This window comes from Falco peregrinus, chromosome 3 (genome assembly GCF_023634155.1).
Source record: "Falco peregrinus isolate bFalPer1 chromosome 3, bFalPer1.pri, whole genome shotgun sequence".
NCBI classification, from domain to species: Eukaryota; Metazoa; Chordata; class Aves; order Falconiformes; family Falconidae; genus Falco; species Falco peregrinus.
This window is the reverse complement of record NC_073723.1, coordinates 108226950-108242597: the sequence shown is the minus strand read 5'-3', so window position 1 is coordinate 108242597 and position 15648 is coordinate 108226950. Positions and strand designations below refer to the sequence as shown.

Below are 15648 nucleotides of genomic sequence, written 5' to 3'. Positions count from 1 at the left end.
GTGTATGTGCACTTACAGTGGGAAGTTTTGTGAACATTAAATCTTTAAAGAAATTCTCCCTTTGTATATACATAAATTTATGTCTTTTCTTGGATTTCCTGTGCATACAGTATGTATTTTTTTAAAAGTATTAGCTTTGTGCTTGACTCTTTCATAGTATTTATCTTATATGTAACATTAGCAGACCTTGCTGACAGCAAAATATCTGTTTATTATCTGTAAACTGGTGTTACAGAACAGCAGCCATCTATTATATGCTTCTTTTGGGGCCTTACAACTATGGATGTTACCTAACTGGGAGGGCAACAGAAACTTTTTATCAGATATTTCAAAATTTCCAGTCATATTACTTTAGATACTGGCATAAAAAAATTAGCATTACGAATCTGTATGTTCAGAGACTTGCTTTTTTTCCCCATTTATTGTTGCTTCTGTACAACTTCATAAATATACATTTCTGTAAGGTATTTTGTTACCCCTTGAGGAAAAAGTACAGCAACAACAGTAGTAATTGCAATTGATAAAACTATATCAGTGCTTTTGTTTGTTTTTCAGAGATATAATAAAACGAATAGATCAGTCAGAATTTGAAGGATTTGAATATATTAATCCATTATTGCTGTCAACAGAAGAATCAGTATGAAGGAATGACATCTTCATTGTGGACAGTGTGAATGACCTTTAAATTTATCCTTAACTACAGTTATGCATGCGAGGCTGGGGAACTGTAAGATTTTGGACGGAGACCAATGATTTAACAAAAAAAAAAAAAAAATTGCTGCTGAAAATCAAAGAAGAAAATAATGATTTTGGTGGGTGTCTTCTGCCACTTAGTGATTCTTAAGTTCTGGGCACTGACACAACTGGCTTCATTAATGAAGGAATTTGCATTTTGTGCCTGTTTCATGAAGGATTGAAACGTTCATTGCATCCCTGGAAAAGGAGATTCTGAAGAACTTTTGAGATCCACACACTTTCTACAAACATTTGATGCAATGAGCTACCAGTTGAAGAACATGACAGTGTAACATCCTGAAGAATAAAATATATTACGGTGGTGTTGAAGCTTATTTTTGATGCCTTTTTTCACAAGTGGTACCTGTCTAAACGTCTCAGATATATTTAAAAGGAGTTGTGTTTTATTAGCAATCAAAACATAAATTTGGGTACAAGATTTAAGTGCCTAAATGGATAAACTGCATTGAAGAATTATTACATATTTGGAACGTTCTTAAACCTGGTAAGTTCTGCTTGTTGATATTAAGTAACCATTTACATATGAAACATACAGTTCACAGCTGCAGCCTAATGTTCATTTGCATCTTTTTAGAATTGGAAATGCAGAGTGACTCAGCAATATTAATTCCAAATTAGAATTTACAGGATCAATTTCAAAATCTGTTGTCTTAAACTCCAAATTTACCAAAATGTATGGATTGAAGAAAACCAAATTTGCACACAAAGGATTACTGAAGATACTTAAGCAGTGCCTACACCTACAATGATGGTGTGTTGTATATTAGATTTTTGAAAAGTATTTTTATCAACAATACAAGTATTCAGAAATAGAGCAAAAGTATAATAAAGCATAGCCTTAAAGTTTAAAGAGTAAATCTAGAATAACCATAATATAAAATACACTTTCCTGATAAAGCACACCTCCTACTTATGATAAACTGTCTGCTTACAGTTACTCAGTGTATATTAATAACTAATCATTCTACAGAAGAGAATGGGATGTTTTGGTAAAATGATTTGCATCAAAGTAGTAAATTTTTTTAATGGAAGAAAAATTAATACCTAAGAAATTGGATAAAGCAAAAGAACTATCAAATTGCTTCTTGTGGAAACTGGGGGTGGGGGGGGCGGCGGGGGCGGGGGGGGCACGGAAAGGGTGTATTACATCACAAAAGTTAATAATTTATCAGCTTGGAAAAGCTCCTGTTGCTACATGTGAGGATTATGAAGTGTGCATTGCCATCTGAAACTTGAGGTGCTGTGAAGATTTACCTGCCTCCGTAAGGAACAACAGCCAAGGCAGTGTTCCTTTTTGCTAGGTTTTGGATTGACTATATTGTGTGGGTTGTAGAGATAGGGGGAGAAAAAAATTTTGGGGAAGGAAAAAAAATGAGAAACCCTGTGCCATGACATCTCACCTAATTTGGTGTAAAATGCAGGATAAATTGCAACACTTTAACTTTCTTTACATTAACATATGGTTTTCTCAGGGTACAGCATTGCGTTAGGTGCTGAACATGACATCTTTCGGATTCATATCCAGGTCATGAGGTGCTAGGACGAGACTGCCAAAACATTGTTTAAAATTTTCAATTAATCATTGATTAACGATCTACATTTTGTATCCCCTCATTAGCCACAATTATGCAGACCTGTGGTTACTTAGTTATATTAATCCCATTCAGATTTCAGTTGTGGGTTTCTCTCTGTTGGACTGTAGCATTTCATATTAAGCAAAATGTGTTCTAATCAGCACTAAATAATTTAACCAGTAAGAAGTACTTGCCTCAAATGCCTGGACTTCTGATATTTTATTATCTACTAAAGAAAACATTTACCTTTTAAATGTCATCTGACCTTTTTTTAATTACTCCTTTTCTGCCTTTTCCCTGGCAATTGCTTTATTTACCCTGAATAACTTTTCTTTCCGTGTTTTCAGCTCCCCCGGTAATAAAACTAATCAATAGTTATCAGAGTGACTGCAGGCAGCTCATGAATGGAATACGACAGATTAAGCTGTCCTTTGACATGCCAGGGCAAAGAACTTGGAAATATTAGAAACGTGGGTTGGGGTTGGTTTTTTTTAACCATTTTTCTAGGTTTCAGAACATTTTCAGAGGGAGGGAAGGAAGAACAGAAAGACACATTTGCTAAACAAACATTGTAAAGACTACTTGATTTTATTTAAAAATTTACAGGCATTTACAATGTTGCTGTGTTGCCAAATAGTTTGCTGGATACAAGTTTGGTTGCTCATGTGCAAGTGTTTGAATAATGTTCTGTTCATGATGAAGGGGAAATTTTTTATATAAAGTACTTGTTTTATAAATAAAAGAAAATGAAGGATGTAATTAAATGTGTGGTTTGGAAAAAAAATCCTAATATATTACAAATGGATCTGGTAATGATATATAGTTGTCTTATTTGAAATAGTAAATGAAAATTCTAGCTAATTTAATGATTGTAAAACAGTAAATATGTTCTTGTAGTTTTGTATAATTAATTAGTTGGGATCTTTGCTGACCAGTTTTAATTGTGCAGAAGATGGTATACTAATCCATAACAGCTAAGATCATTTATATTCTTGCACATCTATTAAAGACTTTAATGAAAAAGTTAATAGACTGTTATTATTTATCAGTAAACTGGGCTATGTCCAACTTGCACTTTTTCAAGAGACCCCATTGTAAATTAAAATATATAGGATTCTTCCTGTATTTTGATACTGTATTCTGTGTTTATTCTGTATCCTTGGGTCGCACCTGAAGTGTAGGGAGGTCCAGATTTGTTGGGATAGAAAACGGTTCAGGTACTGAAGTTTAACATGAGCTGTGCTCTTCTCTGCTGGATGTGAAGGCACTGGTGATCAAAACAGCCAAACTGGGCAGAATTGTGCTACTCCAGCACACAGCCCTTCGGCAGGAAACCAGTTTGAACTTGAGGCTGTGACTGGAGAGTGTGTGCTGCCTGAATAAGAGACCCTGTTCCGTAAACAATTAACTGTGCTGGGGAGAAATGAACAACCTACTCCAGTTTATTTCATCCCTTCTGTTTGTTACTCAACTATCGCTAACTTCATTTATTGTCATTCATGGGAAAGGCTGTTTTTCTCAAGCTTACAAAACATTTACCTGCTACTGTTAAGTTAGCAAAACACTAGCTGAGTCTTCTGAATACCTTCTAGCTGAAACAGACTCTCAGGTTGTCTTTATTCTCCATCACTGTGGGGGCGGGGGGAGTGGAACTGATACAAAAAGCAGCTGGTTTGGCTGACTGGGTATATTAAATCTTTCTTTGCATTTCAGTACTGTGACATGGGTAGAAGTGTTCTCTGTGGAGCCTGACCAGTTTAGGCTGGTCATGTTTATCAAGTGGATACTGACTGCAAAAGCTACAAAGTAAGGTTATGAATTTAGCTGTGTTCCTTCAGAAAGAGAAAAAACCCCACAACCATACCCTTTATCTGGTGTGGGCTTATGTTTTCTTTTAACATAGATATACTTGCAGAATCAACTGTACAATCATAAGTTCTTACTTAGATATTAAAATAATGAAAAATGCTAAGCTTCAATGACTTTTTAATTAAGCTTATTTTCACAGGTTACCTATTCAGAAAGAAGGAAGTTAGTAAACTTTGGGATTAAAATAATAGTTCTCTTGTTCAGCTGTTTTCGTCCACAGTTAAGAGATTCAGAACAACTGTGGTGTATCAGCCAAAACAGGTTCTTCGGGGACTGCAACAGGACACTTTTCCAGAAGTACCCAGATTCGGGGAGTATCAAGACTGATTTCCCAGGGGTTCTCTGGGACATCCTATAGCACCATTTTCAGAACTAGAACTAGTTTATATGCATGTGAGAGGATTTAAAATAAAAAGACACCAAAGAGGCAAGGTGGTGCTTGACCTTCTATTGAGTTACTGGTTTGTGATGCTAAAGCAAGTCTGAGCCAAGGATGTGCTGCCTCGACACATTTTTCCTTTTCCTTTGAGAAAGGTTCATCCTTGGCCTTGTTCCTTTGCTTGTCATTCTGGATTTACCACGTTACATCATCTGCGCTTTCAGACAAGCACCGAGCAAGATGGCCATCAATATCCAGTTGTGACAGTCTGCAAATACAGAGAATTTTTTCAGTGAGAAAGTCAAATCCTTTTATTTACACAATTCACCTTCGCTCCCTCATTTCCTCAGCAATCGCAGAAGTGTTCCTATGCTCAGCATAGTCGTTCCTATGCTCAGCATTGCTATCAGCCACCCTTGTGTAGCTGCTATCACCTCCTGCTAGCTAGTTTGTCATTTACTAGAAGACAATGCTCACGTTCTGTATTCTCTAGACAAGTAACACTATCCTTGGTAATATCATGCTATTGATACAGGGTGGAAAACTATTGCCTTACTCCACATCCCACTCCAACCTGACGATACAGGAGATGCCATTTCTGATAGAGAAAGGATGCTTGCCCATGTCTGCTTTCCTTTTCCTTTTTTGGCAGGCTATTTTTGCAGTTGTGATTGTCACCCTCCCTGCTGCCCATATTACAACAACTTTTTGTAAGGCAGATCCTAAAAAAGTTGAAACTAATCCTCATCAGCAGAGTTACCAGTAGCACAGAACTGGTGTATGTTTAACCTTTCTGTCTAAATCTCAATATAATGACCACAATCTTATAAACATTAATGAAGCCATCCTTCTGTCTCCTTGTTCAGCCTCCAAAAGGAAGAAAAAGTTGCAGCCAATACATCTTGTGGTGTTGGAGAACCTGTTGAAAAGCACGTTTTCAACAACTATGGCAGCCTAAATACTACTAAGTGGTGTTAATTTCAAGAGAGGATGTAATTCTTATTGTAGAGTAGACATCCAGTTGCTGGGAGGGAGGATTATTTTATATTGAGATACATCTATGTGTAAAGGTAGCTCAACAGCAACGGAGGGCTGAAGTCTCATTTAGCTCTACTACTGGAGTTTGCATAAGAAAAATCCACTTCCGTCTTGTCCAGACCTTGAAAGCTAAATCCAAATTTAAAAGCACAGCTGCTCAGCCAAAGGCATTCAGGTGAACAGGTACCAGTACAGCTGTAACAATGATGTCTAGATCTTGAAAAGATAGTGACAGGTGTGAAATTAACCCATCTAACTCTAAAGTTAAGTTTTTTAACTATTAAGAATGCCATGCTGGAATGGTTTGTGGATTATGATACAAATTTCACCAAAACATCTTTTCATACTCAAGTATTTAAAAATGCTAATTCTGCATATACTAGCAAGGTTTAGGAGAGAGGTCAAAATTAGCTTGCTTTCTGAAGCAGTATAATCTACTAATCATGAACTTGTAAACTAATTAGAAGTAGGCAATTCTGACAGTTAAAAAGTACTTTGCTTCTTAGAAGTTTTGTCTATTTTCATTATTTTGTATATACAGAATGTATCCAGAACCATTTGGAGTTTTGTATACTGTGAAGTTATTAAAAAAAAAATAAAATACTTACGTTCCACTAAAATTAACCAGACACATTGGACAACTGTCAAGAGTTGAGGATCCTTCACTCTGATTTTCTGTCTTCTCCTTGCAGCTTTCAGTTCCAGGTCCACTCACAAGAGGAGGCTGCTTCTCTGCAGGCACATATCTGGCCTCACCAAATGACACATTCCCTTGCTGTGTTTCTGTTTGAAGCTCTTTCCTGTCATTTTCTTTTCTGTTTTCCCTGCTGCTCTGTACAGTCCCTGTGCAGGGCTTTTTAAAGCTAAAAGCTTTTGCAGAGCTTTGTGACAATGCCAAGTGGTGTGCAGAACTTCTGTGCTGTGTGAGTTGATATGACTTGGGACTTGAATCCAGTTTTGAAATATCTTCTGTGTCTTCCCCAACCATATTTTTGGCTTGATCTGTAATAGTTACAGAGGATGTTTTCTCAGCTGTAGAAGGTAAACTTCTCAGTTTATCTGCTTGGTCCCATACTTTCTGTGAATGGTCGATCTGGCTCTGTGTTAGCTGATGGGAGCTAAGATCCTTTGGGTTTAGATGTTCTTCTTTGCAAAAAGATGGGAATGATACCCACTGAAAGTCTCTCATTCCAATTGTAAAGACTTCTTGTTCTTGTAGACTCTCTTCCTTGGAACTCTGTGACACACAGACACATACACTCATACACAGTCTTCAAACAAATGCAGTTCAATTGATACATAAACCCAAGGCTGAACATACTATACATACTGAGAAAACTAAACTACACTGAATAAAAGAACATTTTATTTACTTCTATCTCCAGCACTTGTAAAGCAATCAAGAGTTTATGCATTATGTGTCTTCCTTTAACATTTCTAAATTGATACAAGAGGGTACTCTCTTAATGTGTTCCATAGAGAGTATGGATGAAAACAACAACCTGGTGCTGTTCAGAAAAATAGTTCTACTTTAGAAGGATGGTGTTTTCCTTGTTAAAATATTGCCTAACACTATTGGTGCAATGTAATAATTGTTTCTGTGTAATTCACCTCTGTTACAGTTTGCCTTTTCCAGTGTAATTCCATTAGGGAGATGCTAGTGCTTATGACCAGTCAGTATACTTACACAGGTTACCTTCAGCAAAATGTTGTAAAGAATTTGCCATAGCGCAAAGAAGGCCCCTATAGTTGTCGTTACACTACCTGCCACGCAATGCTGTCACACCACTGTATGTAGAGACTAGGGAGCTAAAAGCCAACATGTATTTAAAAGCTATTTTCAGATTGTTTCTCCTGTTAACATCATCGTTCAGAGCATCACTGTTGTAAGCAGTACACAAAGTGCAGACAAAAAGGATACACCACACTACCTGTGCAGAGAACTCTGGAAAACTGGGCACTGTTTGCCAGTCCGTGCATTGTAAATCTTGACTGATGTTTTTCAGTAACAAAATCCATGTTTTCTCACACTCATTTAAGTCGTCTTCTTCAAACCATGAACATCTGTCAGCCAATGTCCTGTAAAGACAGACAGTCCCATAGTTTGAGAGTGGGAGAAAGAGAAGAAAGTATTCTGCATTGCTTTTAGTTTGCCTTTTAATCAACTTGATTTATCCCTCCTGTAATGCTGATGTTTCAAAAAAGTAGAAATTTTTAAATTAAATTCCAGTAGCTGACAGTGCATCAGCCTCTTTCAGCCCAGTTCAATGGCTATGTGTGGTGACTGCTTTCTTTTTGTTAATGGCTAAGCAGAAGGTAGGGATGTGATTGAAAAGTGTGTAACTTTCCCATTTGTACAACATAAAACTCCATTCTTACCCATTTTCTTTTGATCAAGTAGCACTATTATGTGCTAAACCAAAAGTAATATTTGATAACTTTGCCATTTCAAACCACAAAGAGGCACATAAAAAGCATGTGTCAGTAGGTGCAAGTATGCAAATGCAGATTTTGGAGTTTTTAAAAGAGAAGCAAGATGGCTGCCTGTGGAGGCAAAAAAAAAGATTTAGCTGTTTATAATATTATTTTTTTACCAAAGGAACACCCGTCTAGCCTACAGCAAGATTCTTCTGCAACAGAGGCATTATTTAACCTATAAACTAATTTTTACAGTTTACCATGACTTACATAACTTGTACAGCTGTCAAAAAAAATTACTGAAGTTTTTTTTTAAAAAAGTCTTAAAGCCTTGCTTTCTACTTGTAACAGATGAGATGTAGGTATTTATTACTGTCTTCACTTCCAAGTGAAAGGGTTTTTTTCCCTCTCGGACACTGAAGTTGGCGCCTGCTGAGCACAGAAACCACTGAAATATTTGCATCGAGGATGACAGTCGCATTGACCCCACATATGCTCGACCATTCCCATCCTGCCGTCTGAAATTCCTGATTACCTTTCAAAACAACTTGATCTACATGCTTAGGATGGCATCAGGAAGGTTTAACTACAAAGTAACCATTAAAAGGTTTTTATACTAGTAATGCTGTATAAAGACAGTTTCAAGAGAAGGATGGCTTGTTAATGTCAGAATACTAGTTCAGCGTTCCCGCTTCTTACTAATGCTTTTTCTTGGGTCACTGTCCAGGAATGATGCTGCACTGAGAAGAAACTAGAGCAAAGCCTTACAAGCCCTCAGAAAGGGAGCAATCTGCTGTCCCGAGTCTGTTGTTGGAAGGGGCATGACGGCCTGCTTGCTCATCCCAACAGGCCGAGGCAAGAACCGAACTGCTCACAGCCACTTCACCCCACCTTTCTTCAATCCTCCCCTACCCGAGGGCTGGAAAAAAACGGGAATTCTCTCTGATGTCCTGCGAGCCCTACTGTAAAGAAGGAAAACTTAATTTTCATACGTTAGTATTTCTCATGGGCCTCTGTTCTGCACCACAGAGCAGGCAGAAGGCGCAGGGCCGGTGCACGGGATTTTGCAACTGGCTTCTGGGATTTTTGCAGGCGCTGGTTTATGAAATTGCATTAACACACCAGCGCCGCAGGTGGGCCCGAGGGCCCCGAGCCGCCCCCGCCGTCGCGGAGGGTCGGGCGGCCCCTGCCCCAGGCGCCCGGCACCGGCGGCGGCAGCTGCGGCCCTTCCCCGCCCGGGCCCCGGCCCCTCCGGGAGCGACGTTCCCTCCTCCCGGACTCACTGGCGCCGCCGCGGGGGCTCCCGGCCGGGGCTGGGCTCCCGGCTGCCAGCTGCCGGCGCCTTCCGGGGCCTGAGGCGCAGCTTGGCGGCTGCTTCCTCGGACATGGCTGAGGCGCAGGGCCCGCGCGGCCGCCTCCTGCAGCCGCTGTCTCACCGCTCCCCCCCCCCCTCGCCTCGCCGGCGGACGGCGCTGGCGGCCGCGGAGAGCGGCCCGGCCGCGGGATCTTCCTCTTCCTCCTCCTCCTCCTCCCGCTCGGCCGCGGCGCCCCCACCTCCTGCCCCGCCCTCGGAGTCGCCCCGACTGCACGGCAGCGGCCACCCGCCAGCCCCGGCCCGCCTTTTTCCTGAAGGGAAGCCCGCCTTTTTCCTGAGGGGAAGCCCGCCCGTCTCTAGCCCCTGCGCAGCGCCGCGCAGAGCTCGATGGGGCCTGTAGTACCTCAGCTGCGAGGTGCTTGGCAGCCTCGAAAGCCATCCTTTCCGCGTTACCTTTACTCCGTCAGCTTTATTTATGTGTAGCGTTTGAGTGTACACGGGGTTGGACGTGGAGCGGCCGTCGTGGCAATGCAGCGTGGCCTGTTCGCGTAGGGCCACGGCGGCTTGCGGGGCCCGGTGCCGGGGCTGGGCCGGCCGGTGCAGGCGGCGTTGTCCGGGCGCGGGGGCTGCATATGATGGCGGTGGGCCCAGCTCCGCCATGGCCGCGGTGCCGGCCAAAGGTCCTTTATCCCTGCAGTAGATTGAGATCGTGCCCCTCATCTAATTTCTTTCAGGAAAGAGTCTGTTGAAGTGATTCAGTTTGTCTTTTTTGGCAGGAACATCACCGGGTGACTTGAAATAAAGCACTTAGAGTGGCACCAGCACGGGTAGTTTTGACATGGATGGAGGCGCTAACCAGGCTGTGGCCTTTCCGAATGCAGATGTAACAGAGAAGTGATGACAGACTCTTCATAATTCTCCAACTGCAGATAAAAGGATCAGAAAGTAATAGCTGATTAAATTCTTCACAATTGATATGAGAATAATTGCAGAAGGAAATAAATTCTGTCTGACAACAGGTGCTTATGAAGGAGAGTGGGTACAGAGCGCTCTTTTTCATAAAACTAGTGGTATATTATTGGTACAAGATGAATCCAAGTTCATGCTTCTTTTCTGTAACTACCTTTACACAGTGCTAAATGTCCTGTGGACTGTTTCATCTTTGGATTCTTGAGGCTAAAAAGGGAGGTATGAGTACTGATGATGCAGCACTGCATTCAAAGTTATGCCTGTGAATTACTGTGTTGGGCGTACAGACCACCAAAAATGCATTAAGTAACAGCTGATCTGAGTTTCTACATGTCTTGAAAGGATCTGAAATAGGAAAGTGGCTTTCCGATACCAGAGTTCATAGATTCACATTTGAAATAGATAGGTAGATTGAACCTGAGAAGTGACAGGTACAGCCAGCCAGCTGCCTCCAAACGTGTTACAGGCTGAAGATGATTTAGTTAGAGTGTAACCACAGATCTGAGAGGCTCAGACCAGCTTACAGCTTTCCTATGTTAACTCAGGTACTTTGTATTTCTGTGAGTCTGCATCTATAGTGAGGTCATGTCTTTTATTCTCTGTAATAAGTGATTAGAAGAGTGTTAATGGGTTTCCTTTTCACATAAGAGTGAGGATGAAACTCAGAAGTGTGAAGTGTTTGGTTACTAATGGGAGCTGTGTAAATTGCTACAGTAGATAGCCCTGCTGAAAAATAAAAACCAGTAAGCATACTAGAGTGCTAGCATTTCTGCTATGTGATAAGCAGACTAGAATGAGAATGAAGTTCAGGAAGAAAGAAAAGAGAATGGAAAAGCCAATTACTGTAATGCAGACTAACATTTTCCCATATTAATATTTGTTTACAGCTACCGCAGTACCCAAGAAATACCGGGACAGTTGCAGTGTTCTGCCTTTCATTTTTGTTGCCATTTAGAAGCTGCTTCCCAGTGAGGTGAAATGAGATTCCAGGCAATAAGTCCTCCTCCTTTCCCTCTTTGGCAGGAAAGGCATTCTCCCAAAAGTTCCAGGTGGAACAAGGTAAGCTGAACAGAGGCAAGGGGTGAATTTGAATCTGAAGATTTTAGGCCCACTGTGGAAAGAAAGGTGGTGATGGCAGCAGACACAGAGCAAAGAATAGCAAGAGGGACTGTATATAAATAAAGCAAAAGTGTAGATTGAAAGGGGATCAGCCATGTAAGTGGTTGAAAATGAGATAACCAAGAAGGGGTAAAAATTTGATTCCACAACTGCTGATGCTAATTGAAGAAGACAAACCAAAAATTTGGGGTTTTTTACTTGTCAACTTTAATGAATTATAAGACACAGGACTGATTATCGCCACTTGGCGGCAGCAAACAATATAAAAATCTTGCTTTAAAATTACCTGAGGGGTAGTGAAAGCTATCAGATTGAGTTTATGTCTGCAGCCCTCTGTACATATTTCTAGCTGTATCTATGTTAATTATTGTTTATGCCACAGCGTTTCTTCTTTTGTTCCTGGGATGTTTGGGTTAGTGTTTTATATGTCTTATGACCCCTTGGATACTACTTTGATAATCCTTTGCTCTTAATTCATGCATCGTACCAACAGATTTATTTTGATAGACATCTCCTGAAACAGCAATCAGCAACATAGTCTGTTTTTCATGCTGAAGGTGTTGCTGTGTGGTGCTGTTAGGACTGCGAGTTGTGCATTATAGCATTTGCAAAAGCTTTATTATGGGTAAGCATAAAAAATAGTTATTGTGCAGTAAGGGCCACAAATGAAAGAATATAATAAGAATAGTGAAAATTATGACTTCAACAGCTGATTGTAAAAAGCAAAAGGGAAAAACCTTGCTTCTGTAGCAACTGTAGCTTGTAGGTGGTTTTGTAGTCTGTAGATTTAACTTAAAACTTGATGCTGTAAGTTTTTTTCCCCCATTGTTATCTGCTTAATGCATACCCATTAAAACTTACGGAGGCAGGCGTGTCAGTAATGTTTTCATTCCTGCTCTGTCTGTTTCTGTAACTGCCTGTAGATGTGCAACTAGGATTCCAGAAATCTTTGTCTGTTATGTGTACTCAGTATTTTTCATCTGCATCTTTCCAGAATTAATAGTGTACTTATAGCTTGAAGGTGAAGTGTAGAATAGGACCTGTTCTTGGTTCTGCTGTGTTGCACAACATCATGTCTACTGTTTCCTCTGCTGACATGGAAATCCTATTACTTCCTGCTTGACTTTGGATCTTGCATAATTAATAATTAGAATGTTTTGTGATCTTAGAAAAAAGTTCTCATAGAAATGCAAAGAGTAGTCTTTATCATCATCAGCCTTGACTGGATTTGAGCCAGTGGTCAAGGGATTTGAGCTTTTGGAAGCCAGAATGCTTCTGCAGATTATCTTTAGGGATTTCCTTGTAAATGGAGTGCCAGCATGTGTAGTTATCTATTCCCTGTAGAGTCTCATCAAGCTGCACACACTTAATTTTTACTTACATGGTCCCTGATTCTTGCTGTAAAGTGGGCCTCAGTTTTAACTTTTGCTCTCAGGAAGAAGGGGCTATTATAACAAATTCTAATCCTTTTGCAATTCCACAATCACTAAAGCCTATAAATTGCCTGCCAAACAAACCAAGTGATCTTTTCCTGGGCTTGAAGGAAAGAGGAGAGTGTAAAACGCAGGTGCCAGCATTTGCTGGGGAAGAACTGGTACATTATCAACTAATCCGCCTTCTGCTATTTCTGATTTCCTACCCAACAGCTGCAACATTGAATGAGATCTTCTGCATTTGGGAAGAATTAGGAAGCCTGGTAATGCAGGGTCTCTATTACAGATACAACAGCTCACAGACAGGGAGGAGATTTTTGCTGCCGGTGTAGAATTTGGAGTGCGAGGCATTTTATAGCCTGGAAAAATTGTAATTTTCAGCTGTTGTTATGGAGTAATCAATGAAAAAGAGATGCCATAGTTTCTGCTAGGTTTCTCTCATAGCCTGATGTAATTGCATGCATAGCTATTATTTTTCTTAATGTACCACTCTGAGGCTAAAGCACATGCAGTGTTTATTAATTTTATTATTTTTTTATGTGCTGACTGATGTTTGCAGATAGTTTTATCCTTCTGAAAAATCTTTGGTTATGTGGTGCTGGCTCCTGTATCAGATAAAAATGTTCAGAATAAATTGTGCCTAGCTAGAAAATGGAATCATTATTGCTACATTTTAATTATTTAATCGGTGCTTGGTTTAGGAGGATATGTTGATAAGTTTTTGTCCTTGTCAAATAGTCTGTGACTTCACTCAAGGATTAATGTGTCCATTCTGTTAAATGCCGTAAAGGAAAATGTCCCCAAAGATGCCACAGGAGACTGAAGTATGTATAGTGGAGCATCAGTGAAAGCTGCTGCAGCAAATGGACTTTACGGTGTATCTCCTCTAAAGCCTAGTGGCAGCAAATGTAGCGCTGGAAAGAGCAACTCAATCATGTTGGCTCACTCAGTACAGTGCTAATCACTGTCTGTAGTGAAATGGGAAAGTCTGACTATTTTCATCAACACGATGTATTACAATTCAAGCCACAAAATTATGAAAGCTGTGTAAGACTTCCTTTAGCGTAGTCAGGAAAATAAGGATGACATGCAGTTTCAAATTGAGAAGTGCAGGCTTGTTGCTGCTTCCAGAGAAAGTCAGTTCAGTGAAGACAGTTTTGTAGGTTCTCCCTAATTTTAGTTGTAGGTGACATAGTCTTTTCAATGAAGAGTCACTACCTTGGAAACCTGCTTCCTCTGGTAACTTATGAGAACCTGAATTTGTTAATGTGCAGCGTCCAGTGCACATCTCATCTTTTCAATTCAGCCTTTCCTTTTCAAGCATAAGGACAGATCAGTACCTGTGTGGCTGTATATTGAAAATCAAGCCTTGTGACATTTATATGCCAAGATGAGAAGACCTAAAAAGAGGACTAGGGAGACTAGCGTGGCATTTGTGGGTACCAGGTTGCCAAGGAGGCATATTGTATTGAAACAGTTGCCTGGGAAACATTTAAAAATACATTGAATGGAAAAGCATATGTGATGTGCCCACAAGCGTTCTGTGTGAATGAAATGCCATGGCTGATGATGGCACCAAGAGACTGTTACTATTACATGTAAAGATGCTGCTAGTGATGTGGGGTGGGTTTTTGGTTTTTTCCCCTCCCCATACCCTATTTGTAGGAGGTGCACCAAAGGAAGATTGTTTTGCTCTTGGCTGATGGATTAAAGTAAACGTAGAGAAAGTGGTACGTGTAGTCAGCAGCAGCAGCTGGAGATGGAAAGGGCAATTTGGCTTCATTTAGGCAACCTAAACCAATTGACAAGAGGCTTGTACAATTCCCCCTCAAAACTAACAGCAGCACTGCTGAAACTCCTACAGGATAAATAAGAATGATTCTCTGAATGGTACTTCAATTGTGCTAAAAATGTATTTGGAGGCTCTGACGTCATTACAATTGGGCTATACATGTAAACGTTGTGTAACATGCAAAGAGTTTTTGCTTAAAGCAGGTTTGATAGCACAGATGAAAAACTCTCACTGACCTAACTTGGGAGGAGGGGAAGGGGGGAGTGGAAATAGAGGGAGATGAAGGGAGAAGTTTACAGAAGATAGCCCAACTGCTCTAGTTCTTCCTCAGATCAGACTCATTGAAAGATGGTACTGAGAAAAAAAGAATGACAAAGGAAGGGAACAGTGACACTGGAACTAAAATGAACAATTATATCCACTCTTTATTTCAAAGAAAGAAAACTTTTTTCCTATGCAGCCAAGAAACGAGGGAGCTAGCAACTGTAATCTATGATATCCTACCCTGGACTAAGAGGTTCATCTACTAGTCATTTCCAGATATTAAAATGCATCTCCTCTTCACTAAGGATGAGTGGCAGGTATGAAGCTGGTTAGAATTATAATCTTCCTGCCTAATCCTCCTTTGGAGATTTAGAAACAAATACCCTACTCTTGATTTGCTAGAGGCTTAAGAAGCCTGTTTGGGAGCCAGCAGATTTAGCTTGGTGTCCAGCCTTTATGTGGTACAGACTGAGACAGTAAATTTTTTGGGAGAGAGACGCAGTGGAGAGGAGTTCTGTTGACTAAGAAGGAAGGTCCAGAGGCCTTTTTGTTAGTAGCAGCTCTGCAAAGATAAGTTGTCTTATAGGAAGAAGACCCCAGGGCCTTAGTTTCTTGAAGATGTTGCCTGTTTGAAGCTGTGAAGTTGCTGTTTATTTGGTAACGTGTGTGCTTTTCCCCAGTGAGGAAGCATTTTGACCGATGGAGGCTGCTAACTTTGCTGT

The 15648-nt window shown here is 40.4% G+C and overlaps 2 protein-coding genes across 3 annotated transcripts in view; one reads left to right on the top strand and one right to left on the bottom strand.

Annotated features, from left to right (window-relative positions):
- PRKCZ (protein kinase C zeta) overlaps window positions 1–1070 on the top strand; it is a 67548-nt gene extending 66478 nt beyond the window's left edge. For both annotated transcript variants that reach the window (XM_027787486.2, XM_055799335.1), the window contains exon 19: window positions 556–1070. In XM_027787486.2, the coding sequence (XP_027643287.1) occupies window positions 556–643 (88 nt within the window). In that variant the 3' untranslated portion in view covers window positions 644–1070. The remainder of the gene's footprint in view (window positions 1–555) is intronic.
- A 1829-nt stretch (window positions 1071–2899) lies between these two features.
- FAAP20 (FA core complex associated protein 20) lies at window positions 2900–9568 on the bottom strand. Its single transcript, XM_055799342.1, has 4 exons — window positions 9318–9568; window positions 7548–7695; window positions 6225–6853; window positions 2900–4846 (listed from the first exon to the last, which is right to left on the bottom strand). The coding sequence occupies exons 1-4, from the start codon at window positions 9419–9421 to the stop codon at window positions 4774–4776; spliced, it is 954 nt and encodes a 317-aa protein (XP_055655317.1). The 5' UTR covers window positions 9422–9568; the 3' UTR covers window positions 2900–4773.
- Window positions 9569–15648: the final 6080 nt, after the last annotated feature.